This window comes from Budorcas taxicolor, chromosome 2 (assembly GCF_023091745.1).
Source record: "Budorcas taxicolor isolate Tak-1 chromosome 2, Takin1.1, whole genome shotgun sequence".
Lineage (NCBI taxonomy): Eukaryota > Metazoa > Chordata > Mammalia > Artiodactyla > Bovidae > Budorcas > Budorcas taxicolor.
In genome coordinates this window covers 39,975,584-40,002,667 of record NC_068911.1, presented here as the reverse complement: position 1 = coordinate 40,002,667, position 27,084 = coordinate 39,975,584, and the positions used below count along the sequence as shown (strand labels likewise).

Genomic DNA, 27,084 nt, shown 5'->3' with positions numbered 1-27,084 from the left:
GCCGCGGACGTCCCGCGCTGAGCCGGGTGGTGCTGCCCTCCAGCCGCCGTTGGCCACCGGATCACGCTTCCCTAGCTGGAAGCCCCGTCAGACGCTGCGGATGGAAAAGCTCCAGCCCCAAACCAAACGAGAGGACCGCTGGCCAGGAAGTGGACGGCTGCGAGCCTCAGCGCTCAGCCCAAGAACCCGAGCCCGCCGGCTACCAACCGGACCGCGCCTCCGGCGTCCACGCCCGCCGGGTTCGGGCCGCGAGGGTCGGCCCGACCTGTCCAGCCCCTCAGCCGGCTCTCAGAGCCTCGCGAGCCTCTAGCAGACGCGCCCCCTAGAGGTGCCTCCGCTGCTCCACCGCTGACGTCCCAGCTTCTCCAGTGTACACTCTCCGATGCCCGGCTTCGCGCGAGGCCCGCCCGCTATTAAGATGGCGGCGTCGGCGTCGCGAGGTGCCGCCCCACGTGGACGCCGCTGGCCAATGGGCTTCCGCTTGTGCCGCCGGCCCGGCGCGGGAGGCGGAAGTGCCTCGGGCCGCTGCCTCCGTCCCGGCTGCGGCCCCTGCCGGTTACATAACTGGTTGCGGGCGCCGCGCGGCCCCACTTCCTGGCTCCCTGCGGACCAAGGATGCACTGAGCCCTGGAACGCCGTCCGCTGCCGCCGGCTCCCGCCCAAGGTGAGGCATCCCGGGGCTCGGGCCTGCGGCGGAGCGCCTGGGCCGGCCAAGGGCGGGCGTCAAGGGAGGCAGGGGAGCAGTTCCGGCCCGGGGCGGCAGCGCCGTCTCGGGGTCCTGCCGGGGTGCAGGGGGCCCGAGGCGGCCCTGGCGGGACGTGGGGCGTCCCGTCGGTTCGAGGGGGGCCGGGGAGCGGCCCCCGCCAGCCAGCGCTCAGACATCTCCGCGGAGTTTCAGGGCATCACAGAGCTCGCGTTTCCCGGGGCGAGGAGGGGGCCGAGGCCCCAGTCTCGGGGCGCCCCAGGGGCGCGATCCCGATCCTTTTGCTTGGGCTGCCTCCGTGCCAGGCCTCGGGACTAGCTGGCGGGGAGATTTGGAAGCAGAGGGCAGCCTGCCCCTTGCTGCCCGCCGGGCCTCGCGGGAGGTGCCGGGCCCGTCCTTTTCACAGTCCAGCGATTTGCCGCCTCGCCGGGCCCCACCGCTGCTTTGGTACTTGTTGCATGGGTTGTAGTTACTTGGCGACTTTTTTGCCCTCCCGTGAACTCTGGAAACTCTGGAACTCTTTCTCAGTCGTCTCCACTTGTTACTCCTTAAGCTGTATATGTTGGTTAAGACAGCTCAATTCCTTACGTTTTGGGGTAGTTTAAAGGTTGGCCGTGCAGACCCTTGCACTACCGCTGACCTCTGCCCCGTTGATTGGGCGCTTCCCATGTAACAGAGGGAATCTGTAGCCTCTGGTTTGTTCCCCTGGGAAGATTTTCAGGGAGGCTGAGCGCCCTCCCTGGACCACTAACAGCAGTTATCTGTGTGTTCAGGAAATGATGGACCTCGGGGTCTGGGGATGAGAGGAGTCACTCTGCCATAAACGTGGCTATTGGCTGCTTTCTTGGTCAGTTTTCACTCTGCCCAGTCCTTAAGCCATACCATTTTGTTAGTTTCTCTTGAAGGAAAAGGATAACAGCCCTACAGCCCTTTGGTACCTGGACTGGTTGTAATCAGAGAGTCAGAACTGAAGAGAACTTTGCTGGGTGCAGATATTTTACTGGAGCACAGAAGGCAGAAAATTTAATGTTAACGCTTAACTGCCTGAACCGGGAAAGTCAGTATGACTGCAGGTCAGTGGTAGAAATACCACATTCTGTGAAGCACTTTGTATGTACAGATAAGTGTTAGAAGTCCTTTGGCCAACAGTACTGGCTTGTGAGGCAGGGAGAAAGGGTAGTCTTGGACAGCACTGAATTAAAAGCAGCTGGAGCAAAACAAATCCTCTCTTCTTGCAAAAATCCCTGAATTGCTTTAAGCTCAGTTTGAGAAGAAAGGATTCAAGGCCAGAAGAAACTCAAGGGTGGCTGAAATAGAAGTCCCTGTCATTTAACAAGTGGTCATGGCTGAGCATGACATAGGTCTTCCTCTCCCCTGTTGCGCACTTTGGCCCTTTGGATTTCCCTGGTGGCTTAGACGGTAAAGTATCTGTCCCTGGGTTCGATCCCTGGGTCGGGAAGTTCCCTGGAGAAAGAAATGGCAACCCACTCCAGTACTCTTGCCTAGAAAATCCCACGGACGGAGGAGCCTGGTGTCCATGGGGTCACAAAGAGTCGGACACGACTGAGTGACTTCACTTTCACTTCACTTGGCCCTTTGAGAAGCAGTGTGCCTGGGCTCCTCCTTAGGGCCACAGTTTGCTGAAGTTCCATCTCACTGTATTTCCAGAAGAGCTGGATTTCTATGAAGATGGTTAAAACCTGTAAGTAACAGAGTCAGTGCATGGTGTGATGTTCACAGGCCAAAATAAAAAATACACACACTACTTTAAAAGGTCTGTGTGTGTGTCTTACCTTTAGCCTCTTCCCACTGTCACTTACAGTGACTTTATCACCATGTTTATTTTAACCGCACCCACTCTCAGACTTCAGATGTGACCTGTTGATGTTGTTTGGCAACTTGGCCTCTGCCTGTGTTGGAAGAAAATTCCTGGATGTTAGGAGATTTGAGAAATGAAGACACTACAACTAAGAAGGGTGGGGCCGTCATTGCTCACCTGGTGCTCTGCCCCGCAGACTGTCCCAGCCTCAGTGGACTGGCTCGTAGCAGTTTGTCTTCTAGCAGCTGAGATATGTTTAGACCAGGTGGACCCAGAATCCTTACCTGGCAGCAGCCACAGGTATTGAGTTCTGAGTATGAGGCAGTGCAGATCTCTGCCAGAATGCCTCGAGTTCTCTGCTCGCTGCTGATGGCTCTCCTACCTGAACAGAAAGCTGGCTGCTTGTCAGCTGCCAGGCCTTCTCTTAAATGGAGGTTCCTCCCTCTCCACAGCTTCGCCTCCACCACCTCCTCCCCTGACTTCTTTTTCTGGAAGAAACCCATGGAGTCCTCCTAGCTCTCCCACCTCAGTTCCTCGTTTGCCGAAATGAAGATTAGGATCTAGATCTTGCATCCTGCTTCCGTCCACGTGCAGTGCTTTCGAGTAAAACACTGATCTGCAAAGTGATGCTGGAACTCCTGGGTCTCTTTCTGGCCAAGTTGTAAGATTGAATTTCATTCAACAAATGTTTCTAAGTGTCTTTGATAATTCTGGGATCAGACCTCCTTCCCGAAATATGATGATTTTAGCGTGACTTCTGATCAAGGCTGGCTGGCAGGCCAGGTCAGGGTTCCCTGAAGCCTGGTGCTGATTAAAGAGAGGCTAAAGAGAGACCTGTGTGTTTAAAAACCCTTGACACTGCTCTGAACCTGAAATGTTTGCTCGGTGCCTCTGGAGTGATGGGAGGACATCTGAACAGGGAGCCAGGGCTTTCTGCACGTAGTGGTTTGGGGTCTGTGTCAGCAGTTGAACCAGTGGTCCATTGAGTGCCGCTCTGCAGAGGCTGGCCAACATGTGACGGTCACCTCGAGGCGCCCACAGCAGAGTCTGGATGGTCAGGGTGTCACCTCACATAAGGGCCCGTCAGTCCCTAGTCCTGTCCTGAGGGCCTCTCATACTCCCCATCTCCTCACCTGAGGCTGACTTCCAGCTCAGGCAGGGCCAACACTTGGAATACTGATGATGAGAGGCACCTATGAGTGTGACCACATAGAGATCTTAAAATGCCTCTTCCAGTGAATAGACTCTCTTAGTGTCAACGTTTAAGGTCTATACCCATGAAATAACCCAGCTCTTGCGCACTGATGCCAGACATAAACATTCTAATAATATTCACAGGTCCAGGGGTTAAGACTCCAAGCTTCCAATGCAGGAGGCGTGGGTTCGATCCCTGGTCAGGGAACTAAGATCCCATATGCCACATAGCCAAATTAAAAAAGATTTGCATTTGTAAAGAAGTAAAGAGGAACTGATTGGGGAAAAGGACTCAGAACAAATGTTTGTCCGCTTGCTTCCACAGGAAGACCAGAGAAAACAGACCACGTTGAAAAAAGAAATTCTTCCAGTTCTATTTCTTGTTGTTATTAAACAGTAAATTGTGTTCCTCTATTTCCTGCATTCTTGAAATAGGACAGCAAAGTATTTGGGCAGAAAAGTAGTGAAATTTGAGCCCATCTTAAAAATAACTGAAAAGAAAGCAATTTTTTTTTCTAAAATAGTCTCTGGGTAGTTGTCCCTTAGCTGCTGAAAGGATTTTTATCTGGACAGTGTTACTACTGCAGTGTTTCCAGAGTTCGGGTAGCACTGAGTTGTTTGCTCCTTTCTAACAACTTGTTTCTTTTTAGATGCTTCCTTGTGACTCTAGTTGTAAACTATTCAGAAGGTCTTGCTGGCCAGATATTTGCTGCTCTTTCTACTCTTAGCTTCAAATTACAGTATTGTTTCTCTTCTGGCCTCCTGTGTTTAACTTCTTTGTGGAAATATTCAGAAACATACAGAAAAGTACTCTGCTTGACATTTGGTCATGCTGTTATGTACCAGTGAAACCTCCACCTCAGAAGCCCCCTCGGGCCCCGTACCCACTAAGCCCTCTCCTATTTAAAAAGTTTGCTTTTAAAGAATCTATTAACCTTCATTTTACTGAGGATGAAGTGAGGAGTGGACTTTTGAGTTTTTGCTTCATGTTGTGTGTTGATTCTTATTTTACCATGAACAAAGTTTTAAACAGCATTTAACAAATGGGGGATGTTCCTTTTTAAACCTTTTTCGGTTTTTTTAGATGGTTGTCCTGAAGCCTTTAAATATTTTTTAAATTGATTTTTATATGGCCACTGAATTTTCTTTGTAATAATTGCACAGGAACTCTTTAAAATATTTTTCTTACCAACAACTGCCTCCTCTTTGCTTCATTACAAGTATGGGTCTGTGTTTATAATGTTTATTTCTGGCATCAGTGCATAAATGCCGTGCTATTCCAAGGGTATGGGGCTTAAACATTGGCGCTGAGAGTCTATTTTGGGGCAAAATGGAAAACCATTCTACTTATAATTTGAAGAGACATTATAAAACCCCAAGTTGTTACAATTAAAAACAGATTATTGTAATGTAAAAAATGTGTTCTGAATTTTCACATATCACCTGGAAGTCTTTATTTTTTTCTGATAATAAAAACAAGCTCATTGTTTAGGGAAAAAAAACTCAAATGAGGCAGAAGTGAGTGATGTAAAACAGACGTCTGCCTTAATTTCACAGGCAAATGCTGAGAGGAGGTTGAATTTCTTTTTAAAAATAATTTTTGTTATGAAAGTTAACCACATGGTCTAGTATTAATTTATACCTAATTTGACCCACTTTCACATTTAATATCTGTTGGATTTTGAAGGATCTTAAATACAAACCCAGGGACGCAGAGATTAAAAAGTCAAATGTAAAACAACAAAGCCCAGCAGAGTCAGGTGGAAAAAGCACAAGTGCTGGAAAGGGCTGGGGTGGGGGCTGATTTGCTGAAGGGGCAGCGGTGAGAGACAGGCAGGGTTTCTGAACCCGAGACCGCCATGGCTGTGCTTTTCCCTTTCAAACTGAACTGCCAGCAGCGTCCATTTCAGCCCCAGACCCGGGCAGTGCTGAGGGGGCCCGTCTCTGGAAGAACTCATTCTCCTTCTCATCCTCGAGAATCTGGTGACGGCCCGAGTTTCAAGTGCAGATCCCGCACGTTCACTAGTCCCTGGAAGAGAATTTGGCACTTGGCAGTCACGGCCACCGTTTGCAGAGGGCTTACTTCTACCCGCCTGGCAGGCGCTCTGCACATGTCCTGTGAGGACTTCGGTCCCCGCTTCACAGCCCTGCCAGGACCCAGGGCCTGCATGTGGCAGGGGGAGCCAGACAGTGCGTGTGCACTGGACGTGTGTGGCCTTGAAGCCTTGCCTTCCCCTTGGACTCCGCTGCTGTAAGAAATACTGTGAGCCAGTGATCCCTCTTGGTTTTGGCAGGGAGGGCATGAGCTGACGCACGTGGGATGGTTCAGGACTCTGTTTCTCCTCCTGGAACTCCTGATTCAAGGAGGCGGATCAAATAGTCAAGGAAAACACCTTGAGTGATGCTTGGGGATCTCCTGCCTTCTCCTGAGGCCTTGGGAGGGGAGCATCCCCTCCGACAGGTGTGTTAACCCCTCCCTGCTCAGCCTGCTGGATGGCATTCTTTGTGTTCACTGATGTGCTGTTTGCCTCGGAATTCCTCAAGCAAAGGAAGCGTTTCTGAGAGTATTTAGGTAAAAGAGCAAGAAAACACACACCTTCCCCACCCGCTCCAGCCCCGCCAGTGATCAGAGATGTCCATCTTTGCTCTTTACTACAACCACAGTGTCTAGTGTGGGGCCTGGGTTTTCAGTACAACTTTGATAAAAAAATGAATGGATTCTCTTTGCGATGGGGGCGGTGGTCATAAAACCTCTGGCCCAGAGGGAAGCACGGGCTGACCCTGGGACTGCTCTGGACCACTGGTTGTTGTCTTGTTTTTAAGTCGAGAGATGGTTCACGTGCTGCCCAGCCGGCAGATCTGAAGTGTGCAGGTGAACGTGGTTGATGACCCTGATGGACATGGGAACATTGTCACCGGCCCCGCGAGTCAACCTATGCCCCCCCATCGAGGTCCTCTGTCCCCCACCGCATTCTCATTGCTCTTACCGTCAGTTTCTTTAGCCAGTTTTAGAATATCACACAAATGGCATCCCCCACTGTTAACAGTTCACGGGTGAAGTGATGTGTCTTAAATTGTGTGTAAGGGGCCTGTGGGCTCCCCTTGGGGCATCATGTGGCGGGCTGTAAGAGGGAGGTGCTTTGAACCCACAGTGCTGGGTGTTTGTGTCTTGTCTCCTGTAAATTATTCATATTTCTCCTCCTACTCTCAGGCTTTGAAAGGCTCCCAGGCTGCTGCAGAGACAGCTCCCACCACCCCCGCCCCCAGATGGCTGCTCACTTGAACAAATGAGCTGAGCTGAGCGTTCACGGTTTCCCTCACTCCTTGCTCTGAGCCCTTCAGCCCATTTTACTGATGAGCAGGGTGGTGCCGTGTGTCCATCACTGGCTTATTTTTGCTTTTTTGCGCCATCCATCCTGAAGGCAAGAGCTTGGAATCTGTTGGGTTTGTCGAGCCAATAAGCCTGGTGCCTGCAGAATTTCACATTGGAGGGCCCTGGTGGTCTTTAACTCTGTACCGTGGACGAGTATGCACTGATCTTTCCCGTGCTTTGTTTGAGAAGGGGCCCAGAGTGCAGGGACAGGCCAGGGTGGTGCTCTGCCCCATCGGCGTTGTGATGGTGCCAGGAAACCCCTCCCAAAACTAGAGCAGTCCCATCCCGAGTCCCCAGGTCCTGAATCCCCAGCACTTGGCAGCTGGGGGGTGGGGTGGAAGATATGCCTGAGATGTTGGAGTTCACTCTGTCTTCTGGTTGGGCACACGCAGTCCCTTGGGAAGTGGGGTCTGGGAGCGCACGCCCAGGTGATCAGGCATCATCCCCAGCCACCGCATGGCGTCAACACAGGGACCCGAGAGGTCATTTCAGCTCAGAAGGAAGATGACTCTTGCAGACAGCGCATGGGGACGAGGTTTAGGGAAGGAGAAAGGACAGATGGAGAGGTGAGAGGGCTGGTCCTTCATCGTCTTGGAGAATCCAATTTCTGTCCCTTCTAGAAATGTTCCTCTCGCCCACCCCCAAAGGCCAAGGGCAGGAGGCAGACCTAGCAAGCCCGGGAGAACTCTTGCTGCAGGCCTGAACTGTGTCTTCTGCGCAGTGTGTCCCTGCTATCGTAGGATCTGTGTGTCTGTGTCTTCGTAGGGAAATGCACGGAAAGGTGGCCTGTGTGCCTGTGCCTCCAGCCCCCTGGGGCTCGGGACAAAGGGCTGACTCGGGGGCTTTGCTCCGGTTCACCTGCCGCCTCTGTCCTCCAGTGAGTCTTCTGAGTCCTTGTCCCTTAAGCCCGTAGGGCAGCACATAACAGCAGGAGGTCAGTGCTTGGCTGAAGGTTCCAGGTGGACAAGCGGGGTCCCCACAGGTGTCAGATGTCAGTCTCCCGGCCTCTCCCCCAGTGGTGGACCAGCACTGCCCACCGTACCCCTTCCATCTTGACCACCCCCCCACCCCCCGAACATCCCTTTCTCTCTGGCATGTGGGTGCCGGATTCTCCCTCCTCCACCCCGGTCGGTTGGGCTCGGGCAGATCAGGCACAATAATATACTACATTTCCCCTTAGTTAGATGTGACATGTCTCTATTTTTAAATCAAGGCATCTAAAGAACGGCCTTTGAAAACATCCAAGTACTTTTAATAGGGATGTGAGAATCCACAAATAGCTGTGTGTCTTTGAGGCCAGTGTTCTTTGTGAACGCTGAGCAGGGGAATCCTGCGCCTTTGGTCAAGAGCATTGTCACAAGGACACTAGGGTGAAAATGTGTAAATCCCAGGACGGGCAAGTTGCTCACTTATTATCAGTCTCTCCCTTTGCCGTCACTCCTCAACCTTTAAAATGTTTTAAAACCAACTCTATTGACGTTTAATATACATACAACAGAATATACCCAATGAGTTCAATATACGAGTATATACGTTTGTGTATGTAACCACTACCGTCAAGATGCAAAACATTTCCGTCCCCTTGGGAAGCGCCCACCCCAGCCTCTTTGTAGTCAGCCCCCTGGTGCAGGTACCACAGGTCAAAGCCTTGCTTCCTGGTGCTCCTTGTGGCACCAGCTCCCCAGGTACCCAGCATCTGCCTGCGGCCACGCTCTGCAACTGAGATTGTTGGTCGCTGGCACTTGTCCTGCCAACTCTGGGGAGAGACTGTGGAGGGTGAGCCAGCACCTCCTGTCCTGCAGCTCCTCCTGTGGAGCTCAGAGGACCCCAGCTCTTGGTCGAGAGCCTGGTGGGCACAGCCAGTGAGACACCTGGAGCTCTGTCAAGGGTGATGCGGGCAGGCAGTCTTGTCACCCCGTTTCTCAGGCTGGCCTGTGCTCGTCAAACCCCAGACCAGCCTCCTGGAGCCGGTCTTCCAGGGAAGAGGAGGGTGTGGCACTTCCGGCAGCAGGAGGGCTCTGGCCTTGGGCACCCTTTGGCCTCTGGCATTGCCTGGGCCCTCGTGGTGTCCCCTGCACAGAACTGTCATTTCCCCCGCCCCAACTGCAACTTTTATTAAGGAAAATTTCAAATGCATAGAAAAATGGAATGTGTAAACAGTCAGTTCTTGTTTTATATAAACCTGCCACTTTAGATGCAACCGCTAACAGCATTTTGTCACATTTGCTTCCTAAGCAGTTGAAAAGATTTTGAGTTATTTTGTTTTAAACCCAATGATGCCTCGCTCTGAAGTATTTCAGCAGAGCATCTCGAAGACCGTCTACAGGAGCACTCCACCTTCCACATCTGAGACAGTAACAGGTTCATGATCATTTCATAATAAATTCATCTTCTGGCGTCTAGCCCATATTTAAGTTTCTCCCAAATGTTGTTTGACTTTTTGTGTTTTCCAGAAGGAGTTTGCGCATCATGTTTGGTTGTAGGTCTCCCTGTCTCTTTCATTCTATTTCTGTTTTTTTAACGACATTGAGTGTTTGAAGAGAGCAGGCAGCTGTCATGTAGAATGCCACCGATTCTGTGTGTGTCAGATGTCATGGTGCCCATGTACCGGGTGGCCTGGAGGCTTGATCTGCTTCAGACCCAGCACTTTAGGCGGGGGCCCTAAGGGCTTTGTGTATTTTACTAGAGGCACTGGCAAGCTGGCCTCCATCCCTGGGGGTCCTGTGGCTGTAGGACCTCAGGGGGCGCAGGGTTCGGCTTTTCCGTGGCGATTGCTTGGTCCTGGGTGTGTAGGTGCTTCGTCGGAGCCCACGCTTGACCCTCCTGTCTGGGTTGAGCATAGCTTCCTGATTTAGTCGTTGCAACTCGTGGCCCCTGATTTGAACTTCCAGCATCTCTCGAAGTCTTTCTCTGTACATGAATCTTAAATCTCCTGGATGAGGGAGGAGAAACAGCCCACCCCGTAAGTGCCACTCTAAATCCAGCAGGTCCCTGGGGCCCCCCAGCCCAGGCCTGGGGCCGTTGAGCTCTGGGTCATAGGATGCCACTGACCCAGGCAGAGAGGCGGGGCCGTGTGCCCTCCCAGTGGAGGAACAGCGGGTGAGGGGAAGCGGGGTGGGTGTGGGCACTCAGTGTGCAGCTCAGTGGGGGGCTGAAGTGGGAGAGAACAGAGGCCAGCTGCCCTCCACGGGGCTCAGGAGCGTCCCCGGTGAGCAGGGAGGGGGCCTCTGGGTATCCCCATCCTCCCAGGCCTTCTCTGCAGGGTGGGGTGTCTGTGATGCCTGGTGCGGGAACACTCAGGAAGGGAGAGGCCTCCACCCGTGGGGCCGCTGTGAGCCTTCCCAACCCGCCAGCCTTGCAGATTGCCTGAGGAGGAGGTTCCGCGGGGTGCGCCGCCCTCCTGACGCCCCTCCCTCCTAACGCCCCTCCCCCACAGGTGTGAATGACAGAGGCGGTGCCGTCCAGCGCGCTCAGCGAGGTCAGCCTGCGCCTCCTCTGCCACGATGACATAGACACCGTGAAGCACCTGTGCGGCGACTGGTTCCCCATCGAGTAAGTCCAGCGGGTCTGCAGGTGGGGATTGGAGTGGGGATTGGGGTGGGGGTGGCCGGGGTCCTGTGCACAGAGTGCTGAAGCTGGGGGGCTCGCTATGTTGGTGCCTTGGTGACCGAGAGCCCCCTCACCCGTCGGGGCCCCAGGCCCTGCTCCCTGGCGCCCCTGGTCTCTCTGCCCCTCACCGTGTTCTTATACAGAGATCGTGAAGGGCCTTGCTGAGAATCTTCAGTTACAAGACAGCTTCATGCAGTGCTGCTTATGACATTCAGAAAACCGAGAAGCGACCTAAGTGTCCTAACAGAAAGGAATTGGTTCCCTACATCAGGGGATGTACACGCAGAAGTACAGTATTATCCAGCCAGGGGCAAAGAAACCTGTCCTCGAGGTTTATATGTTTGTGTGTGAAAAAAGCAGACCAGAAGCCAGAATATACCACAATCCCTCTTTTATTTGAAAGCATGTATAAGATAAAAGCTTAGGAGGAGATGTGCCATGTAGCAAATGTTTTTGGTAATTCTTTGGCTGGATGATTAGCAACTATAAGTTTTGTCTGGTTTTGCTTGTCTCTGTTTCCTGCATTTTCCTATAATAGGCTCGTAGAGCATTTATAGTGAGGAAAAATAGTACAAACTCTTAAAAACTGAAAATAAACACGATCCTGCCAGCATCACATCTCCATGAGTCTCAGCCTCAGACCTGTTGAAGCCGGCTGCCCACCCCTTACTTCCCTGATGGGAGTGTGCTGTGGGCTAGCAGTGGCTTCATAGAAAGTGACCATCAGCCCAGCAGTCCCACCGCTGGACAGGAATCCAGCAAGTCTGTGGAGTAGAGCCTGCTGAGGGTGACCTGGGGCAGGTGGAGCCTCACCGCCCGGAGTCTCTGGGCTTCTGAGGAGCCCGGCCTTCCTGCCTCCTTGGAGATGGCTGGGCTGGAGGCCTCAGGTTCTAAAGACGGTGGACAGAACTGTAGTCCCCTCGGGCCGTGTGATGGCTCCCTCCTGGCCGCTGTGCCAGCTTGACACTGCTGGTCAGAAGGTGGAACTCACAGGGACCAGGAGAGGAGGCAGGGTGATGCTCAGCTTCTGTGGAACTTTCTGGCGGGGGCAGGGGGCAGTGGCCTCTACAGAGCAGACCCGAGCAGAGCACCTCCCTGGGTCTCCAGGGGTGGTCCGAGACCCTCCTCTGCTCTTGGTCCCAAGAAAGGAATCCCAGGCTAATCTAGCCCGTCAGGAAACCACCCGTCACTCCCACCTGTCCGAGTCTCCTGGTTTGCAGCTGACTCTGCCTTTTCAGCACTGCCTCGCTGCTCTGTTCCCTGCTGCCCTCGGGGCTCTTGCTGAGCAGCCCCAGCAACTCTGGACACACCTTACCCTCGTGTGCCCAAAACTCAAAGGCCACTCAGCAGTGAACGGTCCCATCTGGACAGATAACGGCTATCAGAAGTTGCACCTCTGAGGGTGATGCACTTTGGTGGAGACTGGGTGGTGGGCAGACCCTGGATGGTGGGCAGACCCTGAGTGGTGGATGGAGCAGCCAAGGGTCCCCCGTGGTTCCACTCTCTGAAGCACAGCGGTGGTTGGACCTGACCTTTGGCCGGTCCACCTGCGTTTGTCTCCTCCTCAGGTACCCAGACTCATGGTATCGTGATATCACCTCCAACAAGAAGTTCTTTTCCCTCGCCGCAACCTACAGGGGTGACATCGTGGGGATGATTGTAGCTGAAATTAAGAATCGGACCAAGATACACAAGGAGGTGAGTGTCTGCAGTGATGGCTTAGGGGCTGACACCTCTGGACGCTGCCTGTTCTGGGCCCCATCCTCGGGAGCCTAGATAGCGTGTGAGAGTCCTAAGTGGTTGGTTTCATTCTGTGTGTTTGTGACACAGTCATACATGCATTAAGTTGCAAGACCTGACCGTGGGCTTCACAGTGACCACTGTGAAGTAGGGAGGAGGGTGATCGGTACACGGGCTTCCTGTGGCTTCGAGTCACAAGAGCCGGAAGGAGGCTTCCTCCCTGAGGCCAGAGGTGTGTCCGCCTGCATCCAGGTTAACTGTGGGGCTGAGGCTGGGGTGAGAACGGGCCTGGCCGCCCCTGATCCAGCACCTGGAGCCACTTAGCGAGCACGGGGTGGGACACAGGCCGAGTCACAAGTCTCCTTTCCAGTGAGGGAGTGAAAACCACACACACAGCAGAGCCTTCCGGTTCTTTGTGAGGCAGAAGAACATGAGAACCTGGTCCTGGTCAGCGGCGTGACTCTCAGTCCGGTGGTCCATCTTTGGAACCATGAGGCCACGTGGGCTGTCATGTCTCTCGGCCGCCCCCACCTGCCTCCCCCTGTACTCCAGGACCCCGTGGGACTGTGTGGGGTCCTTCAGTTACAGCGCCCGCGCCCCGTGGGGCCGCCTCGTCTCCTGGAACGAGGACTGACACGGACCGAGGGCCCCCTGAGCGGCGCTTCTTCCCACCGTGACAGCTCTGGTCCGGCTTTGCTAACCCTCCCACCTGGTCTGCCACCCGCCCCAAGAGAAGCAGCTCTGCACGTGCTCTGTTCGCAGCAGTTTCTCACGGAAGGGCCCACAGCCTCTCGCCTCCATGGGGGTGGGGTGGCTCTCCATTGTCCCCTGTCCTGGGGTCTCCTGCCCTGGTGTCCCCCCAGGTGTGTGTCCCGGAAGTCGGCCTGGGAGCTGTGCGTGCCCTGCCGCGGGACCGGGGCCTCCATTGCTGACCCGACCGTCTCTGACTTTCTCTCTAGGACGGAGATATTCTGGCCTCCAGCTTCTCCGTGGACACACAGGTCGCGTACATCCTCAGCCTGGGAGTGGTGAAGGAGTTCAGGAAGCACGGGATAGGTAAGGGGTGGCCTGTAAGTAGCCCCAGCTCACCCTTGCTCCCTGCCGACTCTCTCATAAGACCTGTTCGGTCTCTCTCTTGCTCTCTACCTTGGCCTTCTGTCAGGGCCAGACTCGTACCCTTCCTTCCTTCCCTGCCCCTGCCAAGTCTGCCGGCCCCACCCTCTCTCAGCCTTCAGCCTGTCTTCTTTTCACGTTTCACCGGGTCTTTCTGCTGTGGCCTCCTTCCCAGATCTGGTGAGATCAGATGAATAACCCCTCCCAGGCATCCTCATTAGAGAATGGGCCCTTCTTACCGTGCCTCTCACCACACCCCCAGCTCACGTCCGGCCCCAGGGTTTTCTTGACTAAGAGTAGAAGTGTAATTGAAGGAACAGTCCCAACCATGGTTTTTCGGATGCCTGCCACCCTTGAGGGCCCTGCCGCCACCACAGCTCCAAACTCCTGTCCCACGCTGCCAGTGAGCGTCAGGGTCTTCCCTCGTAACCCAGGCCCATCCATTCCATGCTTTCCTGGGCTAAGAGGGCAGTGAGTTGGGAGGGACCATGGCCGGCTCACATCCTTGTCCGGGACATTCGAGCCTCACCTGACAAGCCCCATCAGGGGATCGGATGTTAGAGACTCCGGCGATGGGTGGTTCTGGAAGGTCAGCCTTTGCCTCATGCTCCCTTCCCCTGACCACCCCTTTCCTCTCACCCCTCAGGGTCCCTGTTACTTGAGAGTCTAAAGGATCACATATCAACCACTGCCCAGGACCACTGCAAAGCCATCTACCTGCACGTCCTCACCACCAACAGCACAGCCATAAGCTTCTACGAGAACAGAGACTTCAAGCAGCATCACTATCTCCCTTACTACTACTCCATCCGCGGGGTCCTCAAAGATGGCTTTACCTATGTCCTCTACATCAACGGCGGCCACCCGCCCTGGACCATCTTATATCCTTTCTCTCGTGGGGGTGAGGGGTGGTGGCTTCCTAGTGGGGTTTGTGCGCCAACTGAAGCCACGGTTGCCTTCATGTGGCATCCCTGAGGCCAAGTTCATGGGACCCAAGTGTTGTGGGCAACTCTGACCAGCACCTCTTGACAGGATATAATGGTCTGGGTGTGGATGCTGGGAAAGTAGGTGCTTCCTGGACGTCAGCCTGGCCCAAGATCCATCCGTCCAGTATCTCCTGAGAGCCTCCTATTTGAGATCGAGGGGGATACAGCAGTGACTAAGGCAGACAGAAACCCCCGCTCTAGTGCTGACAGGAGAAAACAAGCACGGGAGGCGAAAAGAGTTGTTTGTTGATTTTGAACTCTGGATTCAAACCTTCCTTATCGGGTGTGTGACCCAGCTGGGTTTCCCTGCCCTCCACCCTCCTCTTCAACCTTCCTCTTCAAGGGCCAATTCTCTCTGGCCCTTGACAGATTCGATGGAGGCCAGGAGACTTCCTAACAGTCACAGGGAGTGGCCCCCAAAATAATGTGTGTATGTGAGAGACAGAAGTTAAACGAATGAGTCCAGGCTTTATCCATCTCATAGGGAAATAAACGGGAAAGACAGGGGTGACCCAAAAGCCTGCAGGCCTGGCTCACGTGAAGTGGGGAGCTCTCTGTAGGCATCCACGGGGTCAGGACTGCAGACCCCTCCTCGTCACAGGGACAGGGCCCTGCTTAGGGGCAGCAGGAGCTCTTGCTCCACCAGACCCCGCCCACGGCACCCAGTCACGTCCAGCCTCAGTCGGGTCTGGGTGTGTGGGGCTGCACTCAGAAGGTCCTGTGTTTGCACAGCAGAGCCCCCTCCATCTGGTGGGGCTCCCAGCCCTGCAGAGGCCGCGCAGGCTCATGGCCACCCACAGGAGCGGTGTGTGTTGTGTGCAGGCAGCCCCTGCGGGTCACCGTGCTGACCGAGTGGTTGGGGCAGGCGAGGTGGAATCTTCCTTAACGGAGCCGCACGGACTACATCCAGCACCTGGGCTCCGCGCTAGCGAACCTGAGCCCCTGCTCCATCCCACACAGGATCTACCGCCAGGCCCAGAGCCTGCTCTGCAGCTTCCTGCCATGGTCGAGCATCTCCGCCAAGGGTGGCATCGAGTACAGCCGGACCATGTGACGCCAGCCAGGCAGCCTCCGCCGGGCCCCACCCCCTGGCATCTGGCGGACGCCGCCTTCCTGGCCATCTGACTGCGGCTGTCCTCTGCAGAGGAACTGGCGGCCACCTGCCGGGCCCGTCAGCCCGCTCCAGCTGCAGGCCGGTGCTACGCGGGTTCGGGAGCAGAGCAACGTGGGGCATGCCCTGTCTCCCCAGGTACCCCAAGCAGAGGGTGCGGGAAGCGGAGCAAAACCTAGGGGGTGATGGTCAGGGAAATGGGGGGTGGGGGGGCGCCCACACCGTCAGCAGTGAGGACAGGCAGCCCCAGGTGGGCATCTGCCACACAGGTCATGGGTGACAGAGCCCAGGGCCAGGGGGGTCCCTGACCACTTCTCGAAAACTTGTGGAGGAAAAGCAGAGTCCTTAAGCCCTGGCCAGAGCGTTGTCTTTTCACGTCCTAAACTCCTTTTTTAAAAAAACATACTTACACGGTTCAAATGTTGAAAAGTTACCGAAAGATCAAGTCTCTTTCCCCTGGGCCCCGGATGCTCAGCTTCTTCCCAGGGCCGTGGTGCCACCGTGTCCCCGGCCGTGCTTCCCTGGGTGTACACGTGACCTTGACAGCGCCGGTGGCACCCGCTCACTGTCTGAGCTCTGGCTGAGTGCCCAGCCCGGACACGGCCACTTCTGAGAGCCATGGGAACACCAGGGTGCACTCGTGCATGGACACGACCTGGAGCAGGTTGTGATGGGGGCCGAGCCCACACAGCAGGGCTCCACGGCCTCCTGGGCTGGCACCCCTGTTGGTGCCATGGTTTGTGCTGGGGCCGAGGGGAGCTGGTGGTCCCTGGAAGGGACTCTGGGCCTGGAGGAGTGCCAGTGCCTGGCTTGGAGCTCCTAGGCCAGTTCCCCGGGGTAGGGGCAGAGCATTTCCGCCCCGGCCTTCACCCTGCTCCCTTCTTGTCTACCCCACAGGCTCTCCCAGGCCTCCTACCCTCTCTGAAAACCTTCAGTTCCGCTGAGCCCCAGCCCGGCCCTGCGTGTGCACACCGGCCTCACGGGCGGCTCTGGTGGCAGCATTCACTGTGGTCTGTTTTTTCCGCTGCCCCGGAGCGTGAGGCCTTGGGAAGGGGCTTCTTCTCTGTGCCCCTCACCGGCCTCCCCCACTACTCAGCCCGTTCCTTCCAGCTCCTTCCTCCAAAGCCAGAACTAACTTCTCGGAGGGAGGAACCCAAGTGTTACAGACACACTTGACCCTAAAGACACAGGAGCCTGAGAACAACAAGGGGTCGAATAGCAGGAACACCAGCCCCTCGTCCAGAACCAGCCCCCGGAGGCCCCTCACCCACAGCCTGAGTTCCGACTCTCAGGCTCTGCTCCCCACGTGGGCCTCAGGATAACAGGCTGGATGCTCACACCCCCGCCTGGAGGATGAGTCCTCCCACGGGCTGGCTCCATTCTGTCCCGGGTGACCGGAGCTGCCCGGCCGACGGTGGACGTGCCATTCACCTGAGCTGCCGTGGGGAGCCAGGCTGAGGATGTGTGCTGACAAGGATCCCCAGGGTCCTCGCCCCCCAGGCCCCCAGCCTGGTGAGCTGCAGCTCCGAGACCTGGCTGGATACAAAAGGGACGGGACGACGCTGCACACCGCGTTGACCAAGTGAGACCCAGCCTTTGAGGCTGGGGGCAGTCACGTGCCTTGTGATCCCTCCGCCTCTGGGGCAGAAACTGGGAGGAGTGGGCACGGATCCCCCAGAGCTACTCGCTGCCCGCCCTGCCTTCTGGAGCAGACGGGGTGGTGCAGAGTTGTGCATGGCCCAAGAGCTGGAGAGGGAACATGGCAGGTGGGGCTGTGTGACCGCGTCCTTCCCTCCCTTGGAACTTCCAAGCCTGGGGGCTCCTGGGATGAAGGGCATCTGGGAAGAAGGGCCTTGGCCTCCCCTCCTCTGAGCTGACATCAGCTTCACGCTGAGGCCCAGCTAGGTGTCCTCCCTGATCTGAATCAACAATGACCATGTGATGATTTTTTTTCCCCCGGCTCTTGGGGTAAGGGAAGAGTCTTCCAGAAGGTTCCGCCTTGGACATTGGTAATGAGCTCAGAGGCCTTGCCCTACCCCTCCATCCCCGCCCCCTAATCATTGCAGTGTCCAGCCCAGTGTTGAACAGATTGTAGTGTTTTTTCTCATTACAAACAAATAAATAGACTTCAGTTGGTCACATTCGGTCTTTGACGGCTTTTTGCACTCCTGGCCCTGCTCCTTGGGCCCACCCCGAGGCTGAGGGCGGCCCAGGAGCTGCCTGTCCCCTGGCAAGTCCCGAGGCCAGCTTCCAGCTCAATGGGCAATTGTTTTTTTTACAATTCTAGTTGTAACTTCCCCTGCTAAGGAATGTAGCCTTGGAAGAGGCTTTAGAACTGATAACAAGGCAGTGGTAAGGCGGGGGCTCTGCCTCTGGCCTCCCTGGGGACAGGGGTCATGCTTGTCCCTCCATCAGACAAATGAGGAAAACTGGTTGAGGGGCTGGGAGTTGCCCAGGAGCCACACAGCTGTGAGCAGTGGGCCTGAGAGCCCAGCCTGGGGAGGCCGGGCCCCTCCACAGCCTGGGTGCATTGGTCCCCAAGAGCTGGTCCTCCTCCAGATGGCCCTCCTGTGGGACAGGGCCTGGGGCTGGTGGCCCAACGACTAGGGACCAGCGTCTCCAGAATCTGCCGTCCGAGGATACAGGTCTAGGGCAGGGCCTGAGGGAGACTTCCCCTGTGTCTGGAAGGACGCCTGCTCTCCGACGTCCAGAATGTGCTTGACACCATCACGTGTGGTCTGACAGAGGCCCATGAGAGGGGCAGGTAGGTGCTGGCCCGGCTCAGGCTGCCAGGACAGGAAGCCAGAGATGGCGAGGATCATGGAGGCAAACCTGGATCCTCCCATCCAATCTCCACAGGCCAAAGCCCAGTGATGTGGAGCAGGGCATCTTGGCCAGAGTGATTCTGCCCCCCAGGGGACATGAGACCACCCAGAGGCTGTGGTTGCCACACTGGGAGGAGGGTACTCTTGGAATCCAGTGAATGGAGGCCAGGGACACCACTAAACATCCTACAGCACACGGGACAGCCCCCAAGACAGAGAGTGGCCCAGCCCAGATGGCAGCAGGGCCAGGGTGAGGACCTCCCGGTACAGCAACCCCATGTCTGGGTGCCTGGAGTCTTGTCCTGCTTGGAGAAGGGCTGTGCCCATTCTGCCTGGAGAATCAGGGCGGCCAGGGGTCGCCAGGGAGCGTGAGCTCCACTGTGGCCTCAGTAGTGGGCGGCCTGGGGCCAGGGCCAACATTTCTCTCCGGGTTGGGAACTTGCTTTCCTTCCCGACATCCTCCCTGAGCCCGACCTAACTTTCTCTGTCCTCTGCCCTCTTCACCCAGAACACCACGCCCTGTTGGTAGGCCTGCCGAGACCCTGCCCGCCCAGAGGAGGACGGCACCCTCTTCAGGGTGGGAGCATCTCGGATTCTCCTGGGAGCGACACTGAACTTAGCTCTCAGAGCACACGTGCCAAGGGGCCGTTTCTCTGACCCAATTGGCCGGATGACAGACAGACCCAGGGACTGAAGCGCAGGCCTTGGCTTTTATTGACATTAGATCTGTAGGCTCCCCGGCCCCTCGGGAGCCCAGCTCTCCACTCCACCCAGCCTCTGCAGTACCCGTGGCTGACGTGAGTTGAAGCAGGCTGCAGGGGCATGCCCTGGCTGCTTTCTTTTTCTCTGTCCCTCTTGTGGGACCTCTTCCTCCCTCCCTCCACCCTCAAGCTTTCCCAAGCCTGGCCCAGGCTCTGGTGCTGGGCAGCTGCCCGGGTGTCTCGGTGTGGGGGTGCTACTGGTGGGGGCTGTGCCCTTCCCCCCCGCCCCGGACCTGTCTCCTGCTCCTGGTGCCACCCTCTCCCCTCCTGTCCTGAGCTGGGAGAACCAGCCCTGGCACTCTGATCCCTACGGCCTCTCCAGGCCCCCAGAGCGGGTTCTCTTGCACAAGGGACATGTGGTCTCCTCTGGAGTCCCCCAGGATCTCTTAGGCCTGAGCCCTAAGCCTTCAGGGGAACCAGACTGGGAGTGGGCACCCTTGGCTGGGTCTATGCTGGAACTGGAAGCTGAGGAAAGAGGGAGAGAGAGGAGTCGATCAGAGGGACCCAGGGGAGGCTGTCAGCCCACCCTGTGACCCCTGAACCTGGCATCCTTCCATGCCAGAGGGGAGGGGGGCAGTTCTCCTTAAAGAAAACCCCACAGGGGAGGAGAAAGAGGGAGACATGGTTCAAGCAGGAAAGACCCTTCTGTAACTTACACCCCTCACTTTACAAATGAGGATTCTGAGGCATGGCCAGTGGGGGAAAGCAGCCTAAGGTCCCTCATTGAGTGGAGAGCTAGGACAGGTACCCAGGCAGCTCAGGAGTGAAGAGGGACTACCTGGGTCCGTCTGAGTGCCTAGCCCACCCCTGCCCTGGGTCTGGCCCTCCTGTCCCTAGCTCTGTGTCACTGGACAGGCTCACCTGTATTTCCCCGGCTGTCCCTGGGCAGTTGAGCTTCCAGAAGGGCTGAGTGGTGGCTGTTACCTTGGCCCACAGTCCCCTGTGCTAAGTCTAGGGGCCAGACTAGGCCCTCGGGCTGTGGCAGGCAGCCCCCAGCCAGGAGCCGACCCAGCCAGTGGCTCTCACATTGGCCAGCAGGCTGCAAGTGGCCTGGCAGGTAGAGAGCCAGGCCCCGGAGGTGGCGCAGCCGGAAGTTCTTGGGCTTGCTTCCCTGGGCACTGGGGCACTGCTGCTGCTGGGCCCCCAGGCCCGCCTCGTAGATATTGGGTGGTGTGTCGGGGTGACTGGTGTGTCCTTGGGCCCAGCTCACTGTGTCTGTGGAGGGGAGAGCAGAAGGGTGTGGCCGGTGGGCCCCAGTGCCCGTGAGGGGAGAACAGTCCCATGCTAGTGGGATGAGCCCCACCCTGGCCTGCAGAGCCTCAGCTTACCTGTCTTGTCATGTGGACTCCGCCCCCTGCCTCCCATCCCCCTCATCCAACTTAGCACTCCTCCCTCCCAGCCCATAGGGAGGGCTGAGAAACCTGGTCTCAGCACCAAGATCTTTTCAGGACTTCAGGCTCTTTCTGCCACCCACTTTTGTCCCCTGCCCTAAAAAGAGCATTCTAGTGTCCAGGGTCAAGTGGCCTGGACCCATGGCCATTCCCTTCTCCCAAGCATGCATGTCCCTGGGGCCACCCTGGTGGCTTTGGGCCCAGGTCAGGACAGGAGGGCATCTCTCCTCCTGCCTCTCCTCCCCGCAGCCCGGCACCTTCTCTTATGCGCAGCTCAGAGAACGCACAGACCAAGGCTTCCATGGAGGGCCAGCTGGTGGGGAGGAGCGGCTGGGCCTCATGTGCAGCAGGGCTCTGCTCTCTGCCACCTAGCGGGCAGGTCTGCAGGGCTCCCTTGGCAACCAGCTCTGTGATGTCACAGGGAAGACTCCCTCATCTCTTGGACCTCCAGGTTTGGCAGGGGATGATGTACAGAGCAGGGGCAAGGTGGTATGTGGGCAAGGGGATGGGGCACAACCTTGGGGAGGTCCCTGGTCCCTCCGGCTTGGGACAGGCACGCAAAACAGATTTGGCTCTTGCAGTCTGGGGAGTCACTCCCTGGGGTGACCTGACCTCTTGGGGTGTCCTTTTCCTCATCTGTGGGTGGAAAATGAATGTTTAGGGACACAGACATGGTGAGACCTGTATCAGTGGTTTGAGCATGCCAAGAAGGTTGTTCTGGGTGACTGGGCAGGTCCCTTAACTCTTCCATCCATTTTCCCATAAGTAGGCCATGGGGTATCCTGTGGATTGTACTGTGTGAGGAAGTGTTTGGAGAAACCAAAACTCTCACACACTGCTGGGGATGGGGGGATGTAAATGATACCACTAGTTTGGGAAACAATTTCTTTAAAAGTTAAACTTTTCAATTCTCTCTGTTCACAAATGACATGGTCCTATATAGAGAAGAAATTAATTCACACTCAAAGGAAAAAAAAAAAGAACCTATTTGAGCTAGTAAAACTATCAGAGCTAATAAGTTAGTTGAGCAGTCTCAGGACACATGATCAACACACAATGAACTATATTTGTATACACTAGGAAAGAACAAAAAGAATAAAATCAATCATGGAAGGGCAAGACAGCCCTAAAAACTAGAAAACAACAGAAAACTTAAATGGAAAAAGACCATGTTTGTGGACTGAAGTCTTACTATTAAGACAGCAGTCCTCTCCAAGGTCATCTACAGATTCAATGCAATTCCTGTAAAAATCCCAACAGCCTCAAAGGCAGAAACAGGAAAACTGATCCTAAAATTAATATGGAATTACAAAGGAACCCCAAAGCCAAAAACAACCTTAAAAAGTTTGAAGACTAAGATTTTCTGTTTAAAAACTTCTTACATGCAGTTCAACACTACAGTAGCCAAAACAGTGTGGAACTGGCACAAGACTAGAGATCTAGACCAATGGAATAGAATAGAGAGCCCAGAATAAATTCATACATCACTGGACAATTTACTTTCAACAGTATTATCAAGATTATTCCATGGAGGAAATAATAGTCACTTCAACAAAGAGTGCTGGGATAACTGGATATAAAAAGATAGGAATGAAGAGCAACCTAGATGTCCACCAACAGATGAATGGATAAGGAAGTTGTGGTACATATACATAATGGAATATTCTATTCAGTTCAGTCGCTCAGTCGTGTCCTACTCTTTGCAACCCCGTGAACTGCAGCACGCCAGGCCTCCCTGTCCATCACCAACTCCCAGAGTTCACTCAAACTCACGTCCATCGAGTCGGTGATGCCATCCAACCATCTCATCCTCTGTCATCCCCTGCTCCTCCTGCCCCCAATCTCTCCCAGCATCAGAGTCTTTTCCAATGAATGAGTCAACTCTTCGCATGAGGTGGCCAAAGTACTGGAGCTTCAGCTTTAGCATCATTCCTTTCAAAGAACACCCAGGACTGATCTTTAGAATGGACTGGTTGGATCTCCTTGCAGTCCAAGGGACTCTCAAGAGTCCTCTCCAACACCACAGTTCAAAAGCATCAATTCTTTGGTGCTCAGCTTTCTTCACAGTCCAACTCTCACATCCATACATGACTACTGGAAAAACCATAGCCTTGACTAGATGGACCTTTGTTAGCAAAGTAATGTCTCTGCTTTTTAGTATTACTCAGCCATAAAAAGGAATGCATTTGAGTCGGTTCTAATGAAGTGGATGAACTTAGAGCCTATTATACAGAGTGAAGTAAGTCAGAACAAGAAAGATAAATGTCTTAGATTAGATATATTCTAATGCATATATACGGAATCTAGAAAAATGGTACTGAATTTATTTACAGGGCAGCAGTGGAGAAAGAGACACAGAGAATAGACTTATGGACATGGGAAGAGGGAAGGAGAGGGTGAGATGTATGTTGTGAGTAACATGGAAACTTACATTAGCATATGTAAAGTAGATAGCCAATGGGAATTTGCTGTATGGCTCAGGAAACTCAAACAGGGGCTCTGTATGAACCTAGAGGGGTGGGATGGGGAGGGAGATGGGAGGGAGTATCAAATGGGAGGGGATATGTGTATACCTATGGCTGCAGAAGAACCAGAGATCAAATTGCCAACATCCACTGGGTCATTGAAAAAGCAAGAGAGTTCCAGAAAAACATCTACTTCTGCTTTATTGACTACACCAAAGCCTTTGACTGTGTGGATCACAACAAACTGTGTGACCTGCCTCCTGAGAAATCTGTATTCAGGTCAAGAAGCAACAGTTAGAACTGGACATGGAACAACAGACTGCTTCCAAATTGGGAAAGGAGTACATCAAGGCTGTATATTGTCACCCTGCTTATTTAACTTATATGCAGAGTACATCATGAGAAATGCTGGACTGGATGAAGCACAAGCTGGAATCAAGATTGCCGGGAGAAATACCAATAACCTCAGATATGCAAAGGACACCACCCTTATGTCAGAAAGCAAAGAAGAACTAAAGAGCCTCTTGATGAAAGTGAAAGAGGAGAGTGAAAAAGTTGGCTTAAAACTCAACATTCAGAGAACTAAGATAATGGCATCTGGTCCCATCACTTCATGGGAAATAGATGGGGAACCTGGAAACGGTGGCAGACTTTATTTTGGGGGGCTCCAAAATAATTGCGTTGTTGGAGAAGGAGTCCCTTGGACTGCAAGGAGATCCAACCAATCCATTCTGAAGGAGATCAGCCCTGGGATTTCTTTGGAAGGAATGATGCTAAAGCTGAAACTCCAGTACTTTGGCCACCTCATGAGAAGAGTTGACTCATTGGAAAAGACTGATGCTGGGAGAGATTGGGGGCAGGAGGAGAAGGGGATGACAGAGGATGAGATGGCTGGATGGCATCACTGACTCGATGGACATGAGTCTGAGTGAACTCCAGGAGTTGGTGATGGACAGGGAGGCCTGGCGTGCTGCGATTCATGGGGTCACAAAGAGTCAGACACGACTGAGCAACTGAACTGAACTGAAAATCACTGCAGATGGTGACTGCAGCCATGAAATTAAAAGACGCTTGCTCCTTGGAAAAAAAGTTATGACCAACCTAGACAGCTTATTAAAAAGCAGAGACATTACTTTGCCAACAAAGGTCTGTCTAGTCAAAGCTATGGTTTTTCCAGTAGTCGTGTATGGATGTGAGTTGGACTATAAAGAAAGCTGAGCACTGAAGAATTGATGCTTTTGAACTGTGGTGTTGGAAAAGACTATTGAGAGTCCCTTGGACTGCAAGGAGATCCAACCAGTCCATCCTGAAGGAGATCAGTCCTGAATATTCATTGGAAGGACTGATGCTGAAGCTGAAATTCCAATACTTTGGCCATGTGATGCGAAGAACTGACTCATTTGAAAAGACCCTGATGCTGGAAAGATTGAAGGCAGAAGGAGAAGGGGATGACAGGATGAGATGTTTGGATGGCATCACCAACTCAATGGACATGAGTTTGAGCAAGCTCCAGGAGTTGGTGATGGACAGGGAGGCCTGGCGTGCTGCAGTCCATGGGGTTGCAAAGAGTCGGACACGACTGAGCGACTAAACTGAACTGAATGGCTGATTCATGTTGTTTTCATGTCAGAAAACAACAAAATTCTGTAAAGCAATTATCCTTTAATTAAAAAATTAATAAATTGAAAATATTAAAAAATATACGAATGAAAAATGAAATTGGACCCCTACCTCACACCGCATACAAAAATTAAAACTCTTTGAAGAAATCTTCATCACCATGGATTTGGTAATGGATTCCTAGATATAACAACAAAAGCACAAGCAAAAGAAGAAAATAAATTGGTCTTTATAAAATTTGAAAATTTTTGTGCTGCAATAAAGCACAAACTCTAAAGAAGTGAAAAGACAGCCTACAGAATGAGAGAATATACTTGCAAACCATGTATCTGATTAGAGCATAGTATCTAGAACACAAAAAGAGCTCTTACAATTCAACAACAAAAAGACAATCAGCTTTAAAAATGGGTGAAGAACTTGCATAGATATTTCCCCAAACAAGATACACAAATGGTCAGTAAGCACATGGGAAGATGTTCAGTGTCCTGAATCATTGGGGAAATGCAAACTTAAGTCACTACTTCACACACTTGACGATGCCTATAATTAAAAACCACATGGGATCTTTCCAGATGAGGGATCAAACCGTCATCTCCCATGTCTCTTGTATTGGCAGGCAGATTCTTTACCACTGAGCCACCAGGGAGGCCCCAGATCTATGAGTTTTGACAAACAGATACTGTCACGTAATTACCACCACAAGATATAGAACAGTTTCATTACTCCCTCCCCCCACACATTATTACATTATTATGTATCCAGCTCCTCCTGGGAACCACTAATTTGTTTTCTATCTCTATATTTTCATCTTTTTCAGGATGTCATATAAATGGAATCAAATAGTATGAAGGATTTTGAGTCTCTGTCTTCTTCCACTTAGCATAAGGCATTGGAGAGCCATCGTTGTTCTTTGTGTATTTCAGCAGTTTGCTTCTTTTTTAAATTGCTGAATGGTAATCCATCGTACCACATGTGTTTATCCATTTCTAAGTTGAGGGGCACCCAAGTGGTTTCCAGTTTGGGGCAATTATAAATAAAGGTGCTCTTAATATTTGTGTATAGGTTTCTGTGTGAACATAAGTAGTTTTCATTTCTCTTTGGTGAATACCTGGGAGAGGAATTGCTGAACTGTATGTTAAGTGTATGTTTAACTTTAGTAAGAAGTACCAGCTGTTTCTAAAGTGGATGTACACTTTCATATTCTCAACAATAAGGTATGAAAGTCCAGGGTGCTCTCCATCCTTACAAGCCCTTAGCACTGTCAGGGTTTTTTGCGGTGGTTTGTTGTTTTAGCTATTCTAATAACTGCCTAGTGATATCTTGTAGTTTAATATGCATTTCTCTAATGACTAATAATCTTAAGCATCCTTTCCTTTGCTTATTACTTGTAAGAAAATAAGACTCATTATTTTAAGGCAAGAAAATTTAAACATAAGTTTTTTCCCCGTTTGTGCTTCCTCTTCTCTCCTCAAGTGTGCGTTATGTGTCTGCATTATGCATTAACCAGACTTCTCTCAACTATAAAGATTCATTTTTCTCCTTCTAATACCAGCCACATAACTCCTTAGAAGATAACGTTCCTTTCTCAGTCCTGTCAGGGGTCACTATGCAGGTATGTTTGGTGAACTTTATGTGCAAGGCCAATATAAACAGTTCCTTTAAAGACAGCGATTTGTGCAGACAGACTGGGTCAGACAACCTAGGGAGATACTGGGCCACACCTAATGGAAGTTCTTAGTTTAAATACTTACTTGTGCATGCTAAGTTGCTTCAGTCATGTCCAACTCTTTGCAACCCTATGGACTGTAGCCCGCCAAGCTCCTCTGTCCATAGGGTTCTCCAGGCAAGAATACTGGACTGGGTTGCCATTTCCTTCTCTGGGGATCTTCATGACCCAGGGATCAAACCCAAGTCTTAATGTCTCCTGCATTGGCAGGTGGATTCTTTACCACTGAGCCACCAGGGAATTCCCTCCTCTGTTCCCAGCCACTGGAACACCAGGGAATTCCCAAAGTTGATGACTTTAATAGTGTAACTCTAGATATGGGAAGAAGCAATAAAAGAAAACCATTTCCTGAACCATAACAGACTAGAGAGATAGGCAAGATGGTCCAGATGCTTTTGGCTACTGTTAACAGTCCAATAATAGCACATTGAGCGGCCTGTCAGCGAAATCCTTGCTTGACCTGGGTGTGAACATTCCTATTGCTGTGTGACAAACTGGTCATGAAATGTCTCCAAGCCTTGGTCGAAATTAAAACGGAAAGAGAGGAGACTGTAAAACCAAGAATGTTACCCTCCATCCAGTTCTACAACAATTGAGTCATTTGCCACTACAGTCACTGACCTACATACAACACACAGCGAAGGAACT

At 53.0% G+C, this 27,084-nt stretch overlaps 2 protein-coding genes across 2 annotated transcripts; one reads left to right on the top strand and one right to left on the bottom strand.

Moving 5' to 3' along the window:
* Window positions 1-511: 511 nt before the first annotated feature.
* NAA60 (N-alpha-acetyltransferase 60, NatF catalytic subunit) lies at window positions 512-15,725 on the top strand. Its single transcript, XM_052658266.1, has 6 exons — window positions 512-664; window positions 10,526-10,641; window positions 12,267-12,396; window positions 13,398-13,494; window positions 14,198-14,432; window positions 15,435-15,725. Exons 2-6 carry the CDS (start codon window positions 10,532-10,534, stop codon window positions 15,589-15,591), a joined length of 729 nt encoding a protein of 242 aa, XP_052514226.1. The 5' UTR covers window positions 512-664; window positions 10,526-10,531; the 3' UTR covers window positions 15,592-15,725.
* Window positions 15,726-19,541: 3,816 nt separating this feature from the next.
* Window positions 19,542-20,928, bottom strand: C2H16orf90 (chromosome 2 C16orf90 homolog). The gene is made up of 3 exons (XM_052636298.1): window positions 20,883-20,928; window positions 20,096-20,449; window positions 19,542-19,699 (listed from the first exon to the last, which is right to left on the bottom strand). The coding sequence occupies exons 1-3, from the start codon at window positions 20,926-20,928 to the stop codon at window positions 19,542-19,544; spliced, it is 558 nt and encodes a 185-aa protein (XP_052492258.1).
* Window positions 20,929-27,084: the final 6,156 nt, after the last annotated feature.

Coding starts and splice junctions, on each gene's coding strand:
- NAA60 (XM_052658266.1), top strand. CDS start 10,532: ATGACAGAGGCGGTGCCGTCCAGCGCGCTCAGCGAGGTCAGCCTGCGC. Junction 13,495..14,197: donor GTTCAGGAAGCACGGGATAG/GTAAGGGGTGGC, acceptor CTCACCCCTCAG/GGTCCCTGTTACTTGAGAGT. Junction 14,433..15,434: donor CACCCGCCCTGGACCATCTT/ATATCCTTTCTC, acceptor ACGGAGCCGCAC/GGACTACATCCAGCACCTGG.
- C2H16orf90 (XM_052636298.1), bottom strand. CDS start 20,928: ATGGAAGCCTTGGTCTGTGCGTTCTCTGAGCTGCGCATAAGAGAAG. Junction 20,450..20,882: donor TGAGCTGCGCATAAGAGAAG/GTGCCGGGCTGC, acceptor TCCCCTCCACAG/ACACAGTGAGCTGGGCCCAA. Junction 19,700..20,095: donor GGACAGCCGGGGAAATACAG/GTGAGCCTGTCC, acceptor CTCTTTCCTCAG/CTTCCAGTTCCAGCATAGAC.